At 38.7% G+C, this 18300-nt stretch overlaps 1 protein-coding gene across 1 annotated transcript in view; it reads right to left on the reverse strand.

Annotated features, from left to right (window-relative positions):
* The window catches only part of NEDD4 (NEDD4 E3 ubiquitin protein ligase), a 120402-nt gene that overhangs the window by 101579 nt on the left and 523 nt on the right, over nt 1-18300 (reverse strand). The window contains exon 2 of the mRNA XM_080807818.1: nt 3011-3084. Coding sequence (XP_080663944.1) covers nt 3011-3084 — 74 coding nt within the window. The remainder of the gene's footprint in view (nt 1-3010; nt 3085-18300) is intronic.

Below are 18300 nucleotides of genomic sequence, written 5' to 3' on the forward strand. Positions count from 1 at the left end.
GTATATGTGCAATTGTTAGAAACTGTGTTCCTTATGTTGAAGTTGCTCATAATATTGTCCAAATTTGTGTTTTTGTTGATTTTCTAATCTAGTTGTTTCATCTATTGCTGAGAGAGGTGTTGATATCCCCACTATGATTGTGGAATTTTTTAATTTATCCTTTTAATTCTGTCCAGTGTTGTTTCATATATTTTCAAGCTCTATTAATAGGTACATACTTGTGATTGTTTTATAATTTATTTGTGATTTATGATTGTTATGGCCTCCTGGTTACTCTTTTGTTGTTATGACATATCTGCAAATACTTTCTGGTGTTGAAATCTATTTTATCAGATATTAATAAATCCACTTCAGTCTTATTCTTACTGTCTGTGTGGCATATTTCTTTGGGTCCATTTTATATCTCCTTAGCTGTGTCTCTTTTAAATATATCTTTTATAAACAACATGTAATTGGGTCTTGTTTTTCAATCCATTCTAACAACCTCTGCCTCATATTTACCTTTGTCCATAAATGTTTAATACTATTATTGGTAAGACTAGATTTAGGTCTACCAATTTATAACAGGTTCTTTATTCTTCCCCTTCCTCTTTTATTCTTTTTCTATTTCTTCTTCTTCTTCCTTTTTTTTCTTTTTTTGGATCATTTAGGTCATTTATTCTTCCTTTCCTGGGCTTTTATTTAATTATTTCACTTTTTCGGGAATTTCATTTAAAAATGTCTATTGGCTTTTTATCAATAATTCTTTACATTACTTTCAGTGGTTTACCTAGATATTATAAGACACACCCTTAATTTTTTATTCTACTTATATTTAATACTGAACCACTCTACTAAACATTTATTTAGTTTAGTAAACAGGTCCATTACTGTGTTGAGGAGCTGGAGCTAGTGTATTAAATTAAGAATATGCAGATTAGGATCTACTGAGTGAGGAGGAATAAACCACCCACATGGGGTTGGACAGGAAGCTCCCACAGCATCTGGGCTCCCACTTTGGGGAAGTGAAAGCCCCAGGGTCATTTTGATTGAAGGTGCTTTTAATATACCCACATAAAGGAGGTAAAGCACAAGGTTTGTTACTTACAGATCTCAGAAATGGGAGGAACTGGGGAGGAGAAACAAGACAGAGGAAAGGCAAACCTCTGTTACCAGGTCATAAGCATGTAGGAGATAAAGAACAGGGTGGCAAGCAACTATTACTTATAAAGTGGTTGGGGTGGAGGTCAGTAACTTTTTGTTGTCTTAACTCTAAGTGGTTATTTTAAAAAGGGTGCCCTGGGGAAAGCATAGAGGTAACTTGTGGCAGGAATCCTAAGCTCAGGTCCTTACCTAAATGTCCAGACTCTGGGGGTGAGCAGGGTTATCATAACGTAAAATGCCTAGGCAGCAACTAAAAATAGTTCTTCTTTTTGTAATGATAACCCACACCCATTCCTGTCCTTTATTGTATAGTTGTTATATATATTCCATCCACATATAATAAAAGTCCTGCAAGAAGTGTTTTAAGTTTTTCATATTCCCAGATAGTTACCATTTCTTTATTCTTTTCTGAGGATCTGAGTTTCCATCTATTATCTACTTTTTTTTTAAGCTGGAAGAACTTCCTTTACCTCTTCTTATAGGGCAGATCTGCCAATAATAAAATCTCATAGTTTTATCTGAAAATATCTCTATTTTGTCATCATCCTGGAGGATATTTTCACTGAATACAGAATTCTGGATTGAGAGTTGTTATTCTATGTACCAATTTCTTCCTGCCTCCATAGTTTCTTGGGAGAAGTCAGCCCTTAACTGAATTGTAGCTCCCTTGTACCTAATGTCATTTTCTTCTCTTTCTTCTGCCAGGATTTCTGTTTACACTTGGGCTTTCAACAGTTTGACTAGGATGTGCCTTAGTAGTTCTTCCTAGTGTTATTCTGCTTGGGATTTATGAATACTATATATTTGTATCTTTCATCAAATTTTTAAAAGTGGGCCATTATTTCCTTTAAAAATGTTTTACCTCATTTTTTCCCTTCTCCTCTATTTCTAGGGCTTAACTTCCTGTATGTGAGACTGTCTGATATTATCTAAGACGTCCCTGAGTCACTGTTCATTTAAAAAAAAGTTTCAATTTTGTCTCTCTCTCCCTCTCTCTCTCTCTCTCTTTTTTTATTTTTAGTACGCTCCATACCTAGTGTGGAGCCCAAGGCAGGGCTTGAACTCTCCATCCTGAGATCGAGACCTGAGCCAAGATCAAGAGTTGGACACTTAAGTGACTGAGCCATGCAGGTGCTCCATGTCTCTCATTTGTTAATTAGGAAATAATTTCTACTGATCTAGTTTTTAGTTCAATTAAGTTTTCCTCTTCGTCTGAATTCTGGTGTTAATTCTACCTGACTTGTAATTTCAAATATTATAATTTTCAGTTCTAGAATTTTCATTTTTTATGGTTTCTATCTCATTCTTGAGATTTCTAATCTTTAGTGGTACAATATCAGGTATAAAAATGTTTTTTAGTACATTTTCTTTTTTCTACTGAGAATGTGTTCCATTTTCCTGATTCTTTATAGATCAAATAATTTTGGATTATATCCTGGACATTACAAGTTGTAGAGACCCTGGATTCTGCAATTTTTCTCTGATGATTATTGGTTTTATTTTATCATCCAATTAATAATCTTCTCTAGATGAGAACCACAACCATGTTTCTTAGACAGCAACTCTTACCTCTATTCAGATTTTTTGTCTTTAGCCAAGTTGCTTTGAATCTGCTATCACATGTGTGATTCAGGGTCAACAGACAGGCAGACACAGATTGGGAATCTACTCTCTGGGTTTCCAGAATCCCCACCATTGCCATGTGGTAGATACAGGAATTTATTGGCAACATCAGTTGGAAATATAATTATTCCATTTTGCACAATAATTTACCAATAATATTATTCAATTATTCATCTCATCAAAGTTCCAAAAAAAATTATCAATCAGTGCACTTTGAAATTACAATCCAACTTAACATACTTACCTAGCTCCCAAGATATCCTTTTTGGCAAGGCCTATTCCAGCTATAACTTTGACCCTCACAATTCGTGAATTTTCCTAAAATACAAAAATTTATATGTTATTTTCATGTAGTTTTAAACATATCTAAGACACATACCTTTAAATATATACATATCAAATAAAGTAATCAGGATTTAAAATTACTTGGAGGACTCTTTTTTTAAAATTAATTTCATTACGATATAGAAGAGAAAATAAAAACTATATTGTTATTTCTAGGTAACTTGATTATCTACAGAGAAAAGCCAAAAACACTAGAGTTAAATTATTACACTAAGAATTTATCATTGCTTCCAAGAAAATCTACAGCCAAATTCTTAGTACTAACATTTTCATTGTTGCGATGTACACAATAACACAAAATCAAGAGCTTATAATCATTTGTAGTAACTATTTAGAAAGCTATTTTTTAAAGTTTTAATTTAAGTTCCAGTTAGTAAACATATAGTATAATATTAGCTTCAGGTGTACGATTTAGTGATTCAACTCTCACATAAAACAACCGGTGTTCACCACAAGTGCACTCCTTAATCCGCATCACCTATTTATCCCATCCCCCTGCCCACCTCCTCTCTGGTAACCATCAATTTGTTCTCTATACTTAAGAGTCAGTTTCTTGGTTTGCCTCTCTCTCTTGTTTTCCCCCATGCTCATTATTTTAAAAATCCCATTCAGTAGATTACACATTAAATAAAACCATAGTATATTGATACTGTAACAAATCGAGTATTAAATTCCCTGGGTATCATACTGTTATAAGGTTTTATATAAGGATGTTCTTTGAGATACATATTGAAATATTTAGGGATACAATGTGATAAAGCACAATTTACTCTTTAATGTTTCAGCAAATAAAAAATTGTGTGTGTGTGTGTGTGTGTGTGTGTGTGTGTGTAAATAAAGGGAATAAGTAAAATGTTAGCAATGTGTGGACCTTGCGGGGGGTATACAGGTGTTCATTATACTACTATTTTATTTGTCCTGTAGATTTTAAATTGTTCAAAATTAAAAGGTAAGAAAATATTATAAAACAGAATGCATATTTTAAAAAATCCTCAACTAAGCAAAACTATCAGACACATTGAAACAGACTTAATGAGTAATGTAAAGAACTTTTATGGATAAAATGATAAAAACTTATTGAAGAACACAAAGAAGACTTAAATAAATGAAGAAATTCATTGTGTTCATGGATGGAAATATTCCATATTATTGTCGTTTTCTCCAAAGTAACCTATAAATTCAATACAATTCCAACTCCCTGCACCCAGATTTTGTCATGGGTTTTAACAAAAAATTGTAAAATTCATAGGGAAGAGTAAAAATGAGTACAGAAGTAAATAATAACACTCAATCACTATCTTATACTCTATACAAAAACCAATTCCAGCTATATTAAAGTCATAAGCAAAAAAGAAAACTTTAAAAATTTCATAAGAAATTTTAGAGTATTTCTATGACAGTGAAGTAGGAAAGGATTTTTTTAAAAATACAAACTCTAATGGGAAAAAGTGGTTAAATTTGACATTAAAATTATATACCTTTTATATGAGAAGAGATACCGTGAACAAAATGAGAAGACAAGGAGGAAGTATCTAAAATGTGTACCACTGACAAATTATGATTATCCAGAGTATATTTTTAAAAATCCTAAAAATCAGTAAGTAAAATATAAGCAACATAATATAAGAAATTACAGAGAATGGACAGTAAACACATGAAAAGATTTTCAATCTCACTAGTAATCAGGGAAAACTCTTGTTGGTAGGAAGTATAAATTGAAGAATCAGTTTAAAGAGATCTTTGGAGGGACACCTGGGTGGCTCAGTTGGTTAAGCAGCTGCCTTCGGCTCAGGTCATGATCCCAGCGTCCTGGGATCGAGTCCCACATCGGGCTCCTTGCCCCACAGGGAGCCTGCTTCTCCCTCTGCCGCTTTGTCTGCCTGTGCTCGCTCGCTCGCTCTCTCTCTCTCTCTCTCTCTCTGACAAATAAATAAATAAAATCTTTAAAAAAAAAAAAAAGAGAGAGAGATCTTTGGAAAATCTACTAAAGTTCTAAATCAATAACTCAGAAATTCCACTTTTTAGGTCTATCCCCTAGATACACTCTCACTAAGGTACTCAAGGACATAAGCATAATAGTATTCACAAGAGCATTTATAAGATCAACAAATATGAAATAGATGTTGCCCAACAGATAGCAACCTAATGGATTCTATTATACAGTCATTTCATTGGCAAGTAGCTAGTCATATTCCCTTGTGAGCAGAGGCTTGGGAAGGCAAAAATACAGATATCATGGAATATTTATTTCCGTCTTCTCCTACTTCTAAATGCTTACAACCACCCTCATTCCTGGAGGTTTCACTGAATAAATATGATCATGGAAATATTCTATTAACTCCAAAACTCAGACGACAAATTCAGATAATACAAAATGCTTACTAAAGATGTTAGATAAAATATAAGTTTCCTCCAGCCCCAAATAAAACTAAATACATAGCTGATTTTGCAAAAAAAAAAAAAAAAAGGCGGGGGGGGGAATCCTCAGGTATCAGAATAAAGATAGAATTAAAATTTAGAGAGGAAAATGTGTGAACTGAAATTTCAGTTTTCTGCAGGGACTCATTCCCAAAAATTTGAAGAGATTTGCAGTTACCATTTCTTCCTGGAAAAGTCCCACTGATTAAATAGGCCCATTAAAGTATTCTATTGGCCTGAATAGCCAAATTCTCATCTCCCAGTTGACTGGGAAATGCCTGTTCTTTATTAGATAGGTACCGATCTCCAACACTGAATTCTGAAAATTAGAAGTCTCTTCTGTGATGACTTAATAAATAAAAACAAACTTTTTCAAGTGGTAAAGTGTAATCAAAAGTGCCATCAGCAAATAATGTTATTTGATAATCCCAACTTTTGTAACACAGACAAGCGTTTATAATTTATATTTAAACTTAATTGAGGAAAGAGACTATCACTCCCCTCCTAAGAAGTTACTCCATATTGGTGGAACCTCTACAGAAACTAACCCCCAGAAGTCTCCTGGAGAAAAATGTTAACATGTGTTAATTTTAAAAACTCAGGGAGTGATAAATTACTCACAGTCACAAACACATTTAACTTTTAAATTTTCTCCTTGCATTTCTTACCACAAATATCAGAACTAGTTATTTTGGGTGTTGTGGTTAACTGATGTGAAGCTATATTAAGATTCTGCCATAGAATTAAATAAGAAGCACTTTATTTTCATATTTTCATTTACTTAAGTGCATTTTATAAATTAATGCTAGAAAATTGCCAAACGAGCCTTTGCAATCATAACCATAAACAGAAATCATAATATCTCACGGCATCTTTGAAACTAAAGAAGAAAATAAATGCTGCAACAAGAGACTAAACTCTTCAGTAATTTTGGAAACATGGTATTCAAAGTACTGTTAATAGAGATGTGTTCATCAAGGATATTGGTCTGTAATTCTTCTTTTTGTTGGAGTCTTTGTCTGGTTTTGGGATCAAGGTAATACTAGCCTCCTCGGCATCAGGGAAATACAAATCAAAACCACAATGAGATACCACCTCATGCCAGTCAGACGGCTAAAATTAACAAGTGAGGAAACAACAGATGCTCGCGAGGATGCTGAGAAAGGGGAACACTCCTACACTGCTGGTGGGAATGCAAGCTGGTGCAGCCACTCTGGAAAACAGTATGGAGTTTCCTCAAAAAGTTGAAAATAGAGCTACTCTACGGCCCAGCAACCACACTACTGGGTATTTACCCTAAAGATCCAAATGTAGTGATCCGAAGGGGCACGTGCACCCGAATGTTTATAGCAGCCATGTCCACAAAAGCCAAACTATGGAAAGAACCTAGATGTCCATCAACAAATGAATGGATAAAGAAGATGTGGTGTATATATACAATGGAATACTACGCAGCCATCAAAAGAAATGAAATCTTGCCATTTGCAATGACGTGGATGGAACTAGAAGGTATTATGCTGAGTGAAATAAGTCAATCAGAGAAAGACAATTATCATATGATCTCCCTGATATGAGGAAGTTGAGAGGCCGAGTAGGGGGTTTGGGGAATAGGGAAGGAAAAAATGAAACAAGACGGGATCAGGAGGGAGACAAACATAAGAGAATCTTAATCACACAAAACAAACTGAGGGTTGCGGGGGGGAGGTGGGGTGTGGAGAGGGTGGTAGGGTTATGGATATTGGGGAGGGTTTGTGATATGGTGAGTGCTGTGAAGTGTGTAAGCCTGATGATTCACAGACCTGTACCCCTGGGGCAAATAATACATTATATGTTAATAAAAATAATTAATAAAAAAATAGAGACATGGACAGTGCTCAAATGAGGAAAAAAGAAATGAAAATTAAACATCGTCTCCTTATTCAAAACAGGAACATTATCCCCAAATAGATCACAGCTCTTCTTTAAAGTTTGAGATTTCCCCTTCTACTCCTAAGAAATCTTTCTTGATCTATGAAAGTGATATGGGAAAGTCACAAATCCTAGCCAAAGATATGTGGTTTTTCTCAATGACAGTGCAAAACAAAATGACAATATGTTATCAATGCAGGAGGCTACTGGAATTAAAGATGGCTTTCCAGGCCTGAGATATCTCCACAATTCATGAAAACAGCTACTAATCTTCTGTCAACCCCACAAAATCCAGGAATAGGAAATGTAGAGCTTTAAATCTTTCCATCTCTCACATGTCTTGGAAGAATTTTTCTTCCTCTCTTCATCCTTTTCCCAGCCTTCTGTTGCCTCCCTCCCATACCTAACTCCCTCCTCACACCTCCAGTCAGTCTACTTTTTAAAAAAGATACCCTGTGTCTACTTACCGCTGAGATTTTACACAAGTTGGACTCCCTCTGCCTGGGATAGTCTTCTCCATCCCCTACCTCTTCATTGTTAAAACCCTGTATCATCTGAGCAACCATTTAAAATGTATTATTAACATTACATGTTGTATCATGTTAACTAGAAAAAATCAGGGTGCAGAGTGGTATCTACTCTATGGTAACTATAAAAATACACGCTGATGGATAAAGATTAGAAGGAAATAAACAACAGCGATAATAACTATTTTAAAAAATGAAATAAAATAATGAAATGATAGGGGTACCTGGATGGCTCTGTTGGTTGAGCACCTGACTCTCAGTTTTGGCTGAGGTCATGAACCCAGGGTCCTGGGATCGAGTCCTACATCAGGCTTCCTGCTCAGCGGGGAACTTGCTTCCCCCCTACCACCCTCTATTGTTCGCTCTCTCTCTTTCTCTCTCTCTCACTCTCTGTCAAATAAATAAATAATATCTTTTTGAAAAAATTTTAAATTGTAGGGGTGTGTAGGTTGTGATTCCAGGGTCCTGGGATCGAGCCCCGCGTCGGGCTCTGTGCTCAGTGGGGAGCCTGATTCCCCCCTACCCTCACCTGCTGCCTACCTGCGATCTCTGTCAGGTAAATAAATAAAATCTTTTAAAAAAATTTAAACTGTAGTTTTTTTTAAAGACTTGTCCTTCCTTCTAAGTCCAAATACTATTTTTTCTACAAGCCTTCATAGCTGAAATGAATTTTCCCCTTTTGCTGTTAAAGGCCCCTTTTTTATAGCACTTATCACATGTGGTCTCCTGTCTGAGGAGATAACAATATATCTTTTCCCACTATTAAAATTGTGAGATTTTGAAGCTCAAGAAGTTTATCTTCTCATTATCTTGGTATTCTCTGTGGAACCCGGCAGAATAATTGGCACATAGCAGGGGCTGACAAATTCTTGATTAACCTCAAAGCTTTCTGAAGTAGCTGAAAGTAGGAATAAGGCACTTTATGGAAAGCAGGAGAAAGTTTGCACAGTGAGCCCAGAACACTGGCTGCCAGATCTATAGTGCCCAAACAGAAGACTGGAAGACTTCTCTCTGAGGAAACTGATGATGTGGCAGGGATGGAGGGGAAGAGGAACCAAGTGTTATAAATATTTATATGTGGGAGTCCCACTGGGAAATAACCCTATCTCAAAACAGTCCATTCAACAGTACCTGCCCACTATACAGATGATGTACGTCAGCAAATGAGGGAATAAGTTAGGAGAAAGGACGATAAGAGATTAAGGAAACAGTGGCTCCAACGGAGAAAAGAGTTCAAGAGAATTCTCACAAGAACGGCACATGGAAGTCTGCAGGGGATGGCTACAAAGCAGGTGTAGAGTGGAAGCAGTTCAGATGATGCGACAGAGCAAGAGGTTGTCTCCAGCTAGAATGAAGAAAAGGGAATGGATAGCATCCATTATATATATATAGATATAAGATCTGCATTGAGTAGTTCTAAAGCTTCGTCAGACAGTTTGCAAATTTGTGACACGTTTATAGAAAACTAAAGCAAACAAAAAAAATGCGCACTAGTTATAAACATGACATAAGGGTTCTGATGTGACTACTGTACTCACACAATGCAATAATATAAACACTGCACATTTATTTTAAAAACTGCTAGAGTAGAAAGGAAGGATGTATTTCTTATCTTTCTCCTTTTTTTTTTGGCAACATGTTAGATCATTTATGATGACCATATTTTCAAAACTAAAAATCTGAACCTGTGGACTGCCAGCAGTTTTGTTCCTCTGCTGTGTAAACTGACTTGAGACATTTTATAAAAATGTCAATGCTAGATCACTTACTGGAAAATACATGAAATGAGGACGGTCCCAGTAAAGGTGGAGTGTATGAGTGCTGTGGATTTGCTTACATGGTCAAAGCTCCTTCGCAGTGTTTGGCAGTAGTAACCATAATAAACTAGAATACCCAGAATCCTTAGATTTAGGACCAGCTAGGTTTAGGACAGCTTTGGTTCTCAAAGGGTACTCCCTGGACCAGTGGTAGGAGCACATGTTTTCAGGCCCCAAGTCTACTGAATCAGACAGTCTGGTGGGGACAGTAGTCTGTGTTTTAACAAACTCTCCAGGTGATTCTGATGAACACTAAAGTTGAGACCCACACATAGAGCAGGAAGGTAAGACAGGGAAGGGCTATCGTTAATGCAGCTGAGGGACTATTCCCCATCTAGAAAACTGTAACTTTAGTTATTCGATTAGAACCATATAATTTCTGAAAAAGAATAGCTCCTCGTCCCGTCACATTTTAACACTACTCTCATATGTGATAGCACCATGCATGCTTCTTTATACATGAAATGCCTCTGGAAAGATACACATCAAGCTTATTAACCTATGTTTGTGGGAAAGATATTTTCATAAGATTTGTAGATGAATGTTCACAGTAGGTTTATTCACAGTAGCCGAAAGCTGGAAACAATGGGAGTGTCTGTCAAAAAGAGAATGGATAAAGATCTGGTATATTCATACAATGGAATACTACTCAGCAATAAAATGAATCAGTTGCTTATACAAACAACACATGGGTGACTGAAAAACATTACGTTAGATGAAAGGAGCCAGATACAAAAGAATACGCACTGTATGATTCCGTTTCTATGGAGTTCCAGGACAGGCCAAAGCCTAAGCATGGTGATAAAAGGTTGTCTCTGGAGAGTGAAGTGGGAAGTTGATTGCAGGAGCCCAAGGGGACATTCTGGAGTGATGGAATTTTTTTTTTTTAAGATTTCATTTATTTGAGAGAGAGTGAGCAGGAAGCCCAATGTGGGGCTCCATCCCAGGACCCCGGGATCATGACCTGAGCCAAAGGCAGACACTTAATCGACTGAGCCTCCCAGGAGCCCCTGGGGTGATGGAAATATTCTATATCTTAATTGGGTTATGTGTTATATGCGCACTGTACGTCAAAGTGTATGTTTAAAAATCTGCATTTTGCTGTTTGTAAGTTTTACTCCACTCCCCTTCTGAAGCCCTGCCCAAGAAAAGAAGAAAAACAAAATAAAGATATTATCAGACAAAAACAAAATCCAAGGAAGTTTATCACCAGCAAACACTAAAAAAACTTCTGCAGGATGTACTTCAGGCAGAAAATAGTGAGCCTAGATGGAAAGCCAGAGATGTGACAAGACATGAATAACAAATAGAGAAAAAGTTAAATATCTGAGGAGAAAATAGTAACTGTAAAAAAATGTTAGTGATGATGGTGATGATGATGATGATGATGTGTGTGTGTGGTGTCCACACACGTGTTTGGCGAGTTTCCCTCATCTGCCTGCCCGGGCTCTGCTCTTCCCTCCTCTCCACACTCATCAGACACCACCATCCTAGTCTTCATCTTCCTCTCCATCTTACCTTCTGCACATGCAGTTAGTTCTGCTTACCTGGAAGGCTCCTTTGCCCCAGTCTTCCCCTCGCTAACCCCTATTCATCCTTACATTCATCTTAAAGGTGACTTCCTCAGCCTTTCCTTATTACTCTCTCCCCTCCTTCATACCATGGAAGATGAATTGATCATTCCTGTTATATACTTTTATCTCACCTTCCTTTTCTTTCACACCTATAAAATGTTTGTGTGATTACGTATTTACTGTCCTTTTCTTCCTGTAGGTGATAAATTCAGTGAAGTCTGTCATTCATCACTATCACCTCGTGGCCTGATCCAAATGCCTCACCCATAGTAAATGTTCAACAAATACTTAAGCAAATACAGAATTCAAGTGCTTCAAAGGTCTAGCTAAAATCTACTAACAAAAAAAGACAGAAGAGGTGGAAGAACATAAGAATGATTACAAGTTAAGTTTGCACATGTTACATTTGTCTTCAGCAGAAGAGAGTCTCTTCTGTTAAATTCTTCTATTTGGACAACTATTTGCAGAAGGACAGTGGAAAGACCAAGTCTTTGGTATTAAAGAAATCTGAGATTCAAGCCCAGATCAGCTAGCTACCTAATAGGACCAAGTCCTTGAGCAAATCACAATCTCACATTCCTTATCTGTAAAATGGAGATAACACTATCTACTTCTGCAAAACTGTTTGGATGATTACAACTAAAATATGAGAACATGTGACCTGGTGCTTGGAATACAGCAGGCATTTAATTAGAGGCAGCTCTGAATATATTTAGGCTGACGCTTTTACCTTAAAGGAGGATATTTTCATGAAAGCATCTTTAGGCAAAAACAAAACCAAGGAAGTTTATTACCAGCAAACACTAAAAAAACTTCTGCAGGATGTACTTCAGGCAGAAAATGTGATTTGACATGAAAATATGACGTGATTGTCTACATTCATTGCCAGAGCACATCTCATATGGGAGGAAGACAAACGTTTGGGTCAGGTCATGGGGCTATGATGTTGCACTACAGACATATTAATTCCTCAAGACTTCAGAAAAGTCTTATCAAAACCTTTTCTCCTTTGTCTGTGCTGTCTTTCTCCCTGCATTTCTTCTCCTATCTTCTCCCTTCATTTATCCTCTCAAAACTTTGATAGGATTAGCAAGGGAGCCAGACTAACAAGCGAAAGGTCAGTCACACCGACAGCCACAGAATTCAGTAGACAGTGGGTTTAGCCATTCAGATCAGCAATCTTACATTTTCTCAGTACTATAGAATATTCTTAATACCAGACACAGATAGGGAAGGGGGAATCAGCTGATATAAGTATCCTGCTCCGACAGATGTCAAATACCTAGGCTGAATCACCGAGAGTTACAAAGCCAGAATTCCATGCTAGTCAAATTTTATTTTCTATACCCCTGTTTACCCTAAGTGATTTATTTATGGTGCCTTCCAGCTCCAAGATCCTATTCCTGTATGACAGATGAATTACTAATAGTTAACTGTAGAAAAATGTATACATACAGTCCCTTCTAATCTCTTCCTGGTGCAGAGGAATCAACGTCAGGCCCAGCTTAGGCAGGGCTTGGGTGCAGGAGGCAGTCTCATGAAGGTTCATAGTCAGCAGGCTCATCAGCCTGGGGCAGGACAGAAAAAGGGCGGTGCCATGCAGAGACGCAGCAGTCGTCGCCCACTGGTACTGGGCCCCTGTGACTGGGCCCCAGCAGTACTCCTATTAAAGTGGAAAGTGGTAGACAGGGGAGATGCCTGCATGCTTGGGAAATCAGGGACATCGAAAACGTAAGTAAAGAGATCGGGCAAATAAGAAAAAATAATGAGAATAATAAAAGTCAGAATTTTTACTGGTAGAGAAGGTACTTATGGCTGGAAAGAACCCTGAGGGATTAGATTTGAATTCGAAAACTGATACGAATTCATGATTTTTAAATGCACGTATACAGATTGATATAGAAAGCGGTATACATTTATGTGTGTGTACACACACATACACACACACACACATTTCTTAACTGCTGAGATGGCTAAAGAGCAATGACATTCAACAGTAATGAGCACACTGAAGACCCCGATCTTGGCTTCTAAAAGGCCTTTTCTCCTAAATGGCACCAGTGTTCCTAGGAGGAATGGCTGGTTCCAGACAGCAGTGGGCCAGGCAAAATACAAGAGGAGTCTGGAGTGTCATCTGCTAGACAGTCAGGGAGGGTTCAAAGGATGGGGACTTGTCACAATAAACTAGGAACCCCCTTGAAAGGGCTTCCACTGACCAAACGGTGATCATTTGAGCAAAAAAATATTTAATGATAGTAAATAATTACAACACACTGAATAAGGTGGAATTCTACCTATCTATGCTCGTATAAATAAAGGAGAAAGGGAAAGCTCTTCTTACACAGAATGCCAATTAATAAAGATGGAAATTTAAAAAAATAGTGGTGTTTGATTCAAGTGGAAGTCATCAATGAATGCTAAAAGAGCTGGATGGAAATCTGATGAAGGGCAGGCCACTGGCATAATCTCTGCAGACGTCCCCACAAAATACTAATCGGTTATGAGGGAGGAAATAGTGACGTTACAGAAAAAAAAACCTGGTGGGCACCAAAATGATCAAGTGAGCAAGGTTATCGTTGACGGCGACAGACAAATCAATATCATGCACCCCTCATGGGAGGCACAGCATCGTCTCTGTGTTTCCTGCCAAAAAAGCATGGCTGTGCCATGGCCCTGGGAAAGCGGTTAAACAGACCCAGGCTGGGGAACATCCTACAGGTCGTACGGCCTGTACTCTGTAACGGTCCAGGAACTATACAGATGAGAAGAGACCGCAAAGCCATGGCAGGTATCCACAACCTATGCTCCTACGTGGGCTCTTGGACCAGAAAGGAAAAAGAGAAATTATGAGAACACCTGGCAAAGACTGATGGGCTCTGCACTTCGGAGGGTAGTGTCATATCAATGATGATTTTCTGCCTTAGAGGAATGGACAGCTGTTATGTAGAAAAGTGTTCTTGTTGGGGCACCTGAGTGGTTCAGTCAGTTAAGCAACTGCCTCCGGCTTGGGTCATGATCCCAGAGTCCTGGGATCCAGCCCCATATCAGGCTCCCTGCCATTCCCCCTGCCATTCCCCCTGCCATTCCCCCTGCCACTCCTCCTGCTAATGCTCTCTTGCATTCACACTCTCTCTTAAATATATAAAATCTTTTAAAAAGTTTGCTTGTTTAAAAAAAAAAAAGTGTTCTTGTTTAGGAAAAGACACACTAAAGTATTAAGAGGTGACAGGGCACTGGGTCTGCAGCTTGTCCTCAAATGGTTTAGAAAAAGACTAATGAGGGGCACCTAGGTGGCTCAGTAAGTTAAGCACCAGACTCTTGATTACGGCTCAGGTCTTGAACTCAGGGTCATGAGATCGAGCCCCGTGTTGGGCTCAGCACTCAGCACAGAGTGCCCTTGAGATTCTCTCTCTCCCTCTGCCTCTGCCCCTCCCTCTGCTCGTGTGCACGTGCTCTCTCTCCCTCCTTCTCTCTCTCTCTCTGAAATAAATAAATAAATATTCAAAAAAAAAAAAAAGAAAAGAAAAAGACTAATGAAAGTGGCAAAAAGTGTTACGGAGCAGTTGTGGAATGTCAACAGCAGGAGAACCAGCACGAGGAGGGTCTGGACTTCTTTGTGCTGTACCTTCAACTCTTCTGCTGGTTTAAAATAACTAAAATGTAAACCGCTACAAAATAAATTCTCTTTATCCACTTCTTTGGTCCCATGGAAACCCATGAAAAATAGGATGATGCTGGGATTAAGGAGCCGCAAAAAAAGAGCAATGGCAAAATGAACACAAGAAAGTGTGGGATGGATGCTAAAGCAGCCAGCTTCCACGGTGCTTCTCCTCCTTTGCGTGCAGTGAGTAGAGGTTTGGGAACTTGGTGTGATGCCGGGGCAGGCCAGGTCTGCTTCTGCAGAGCATCGGGGTTCTAGAAGCATCAGCAGATGCCATTCTTAGTTACCCTGCTGCTTATGCACTGTTGTCGCTGTCCCCACCAAAGTCACACCTTCCTCTACCTGTGCAAATTGTTCTTCCAAACTGGCAGCAGACACTCTCAGCTCTTTCCCTTTCCTTCCCTCAGGTTTCAGGTGTAGGAAATGGACATCACTCTAGATGTTTTAAGAAGAAAGAAGTCAATCCAGGGAATTGGCTGCTTACAAAGTCGTTGGGAAGAGCTGGAGAGGCAGGCTGCAAGGCTGGGCCTCCCGAGGCCCTGGAAACAGCTCCAACTGGCCCACCCAGGAAACTGTCACTTCTGCCCCCCCCCAACCCCCTGTCAGGAAGGCAGGGAATCAGGAGCCACCCCCAGATCTGCTGGCTTTACAAATGTACCCAACTAGTCATCAGGAAGCTGCCACCACCACAGATTCTGAAACTTCCTACCAATCTTCACAAAACAGGTTACCAGATATTGAAACCCTTTTGCTGGAAAAGTCAACGTCTACATGACTGTGCTTGTCAGAAGAACAAGCCAAAGACACAAGAACTTAGGCTCCACTTCATTTCTACTTTCCAAATCTCGAGGAAGTGAGCCGTACAGGGAAACCTATTTCAAAACCCATTTCCAGAATGCTAAGTGCCAGAAAGTATGAGAAACATGCTGTTTGGCTTTCCAACCTCTGTCTAACAGGGAAGTCCACTGGAAAGAGGCTGGAAGGGATGCAGAATTCCATTGTCCAGAGCTTCCACATGCCTCCTCACCAAAGGTTGGTGGGAATTAGCCTCTATTGTTAATCCCAAGAGACTGTCAGAGCAAATCTGGTATAATTTATATTCACTACTTCCTTAGTTTGTTATGCTTTAATGACAAAATTTTGCACATGAAGCCAGAACCATCTCTCACTAAAAGACATTTATACGTGGAATAAGAACTAAAACTCACTGAAAAGTGACAGAGAGGAATTATGACCTAAACTTTGGCCTACTTCAACGAGCCACTAATATACTCATACAGTGTGACTCAGTGGATAAAAATACTGGTTAAATCACAATGCTCTAAGTATCTTGTATTCTATGCCTGTTCATTTTTCTTCTTGTTTCAGTTTCAAATTTAAAATAAAAATCATCACTTTCTGCTGTAACAGAAAAGCTACCTTATTTTTAATCAACAGCAGAGGGCTGCCTATCCCCAAGTAGTCTGTGAGTTCTAGAAAATAAAGTCTTCTTAGGAAAAAAAAAAAAAACAACAACAACTGAGGGGGGAGGCTCTTCTGAGCCCTCTTTTACTTTGTGATAGACCAGAAAATAAATGTCAAGTAAGAGTGATGAGATGACAATCTCTACCAGAAAACAAGTGATTTTTATCTTTCCCACCAGGCTGTGAGCTCTTCAAAAAACAGGCAGGGACTGTTTTTTCTCTCTCTATCCCTGGTGGACAGCACACTGCATGACACAGAACAGACAGTTAATGATGTCTGTTGAAAGAATAACGCAGGGGAAGAAGTGGTAGACAACACTCCATCATCATGTCTCTTATCTTCCGTCCGATCCAACTCTCTTCCTTAACGTGGACAAAGTAGACAGAGAGCTGCAAGGAACTCTGAGTCATGGGACTGACAACTGGACCCCCAACATGCAAACAGAGTGGGCCCCAGGCCATGAAACTTCCTAAAAGTACAAATCCCTCAGGATGCAAGTTCAGGAACACCTCGTTTCAACGGGTGGAGTTTCTGGCCTTTAGCCCCAGTTGCTTACTGACCAAGCCACTAACTACCATAATTCATCTGGGCAGAAGCATGATCTGAGAAGCAGATAACGGAAAACACAGAACCTGAACCAAGAGAAGAGAGTGAATGATGCCTTGGGCAATATTCTATGATCAGCTGGCTTTGCTGGAAGGGAATGCAATGAGAAATCTGGAAATCAGGATCTACCACTGAGTAATAACAACAAAAAGGAAAGAAAGTCCAAGGCCGGCCCGATTGGGTTGAATGTCAGTTTGAGGTTATCTGCACTGAACAGCTTATGGTAGCAAAGCAGGGAGGCCTGACGGATAAGAAAGCTATCACAGGTTCAACACCGCATTATTTCCCTCTGATCTCTTCTGCTGAACAATAATGGACTTTAGCAGGAATATCATCTCTGGCCATAACATACTGACTGTTGTTTCTGGGGGTCTACCAAGCTGCCACCATTTTTCCACCACCACTTTGCTTCTCTTCTGGTAGCAATAATTAAGAAATTAAATTCTCATCCATCACATGATTAGTCTCAAAACACTCTAAGATAACTTGCCTGCATAAACTAGTTGCCCACTATTTATATACAAAGAACTCTCGAGATAAATGTAAAAGACATTTTGTAAAAGACATCTGACGATACCAAGTTACTAAGAGAAGGAAATATTCCAACACTGTCAGAAGATAAATTAAATTTACGGTGATGTATTATAGTTAAAGTCTAATCTTGATAACAAGTACATGTGACAGTTTAGCCAGTCAACAAAAATGCTTAAATTTGATTTTTTCCCCCAAACTGAACTAGTCACTGTTAGACTAGATAACTTTTCATCTCCCACCCATTCCCATTTTTGAGACAATCATCAGGAGTTTAGAGAAGCCACATCTCATATTAAAACGGAATAATTCTTTCCAAATGGCCTCATTTTTACTAACCGTCAGGCATAACCAGCCTAAGTTGTCGCTGCGAAGGGACAGCTTTGCCTTCTCAAATCATGGAACTTAATTTTTAAAGCGGACCTCTGTGGGAAGTTCTCTAAAGTATTTGTACCTTTTCGGCTTTATTTTTTAAATATCACTTTAGACCAGTGAAACGTACCATGAACTTGCCACACTGGACACTTGTTGCTAAACACGAAGAGGCAAATCTGTCTGCCTGCTTTCCCATCGCATTCTCCAGTTAAGGGAGTTAAAAACAATTTCAGACGAAAAAAGAAAATCTAAACTGCTAAAGACAATTGGAAAGTCCGTGAAGTGAAGTCCAGCGGGCCTGTATCAGC

Source organism: Martes martes (assembly GCF_963455335.1).
Source record: "Martes martes genome assembly, chromosome: 7".
Lineage (NCBI taxonomy): Eukaryota > Metazoa > Chordata > Mammalia > Carnivora > Mustelidae > Martes > Martes martes.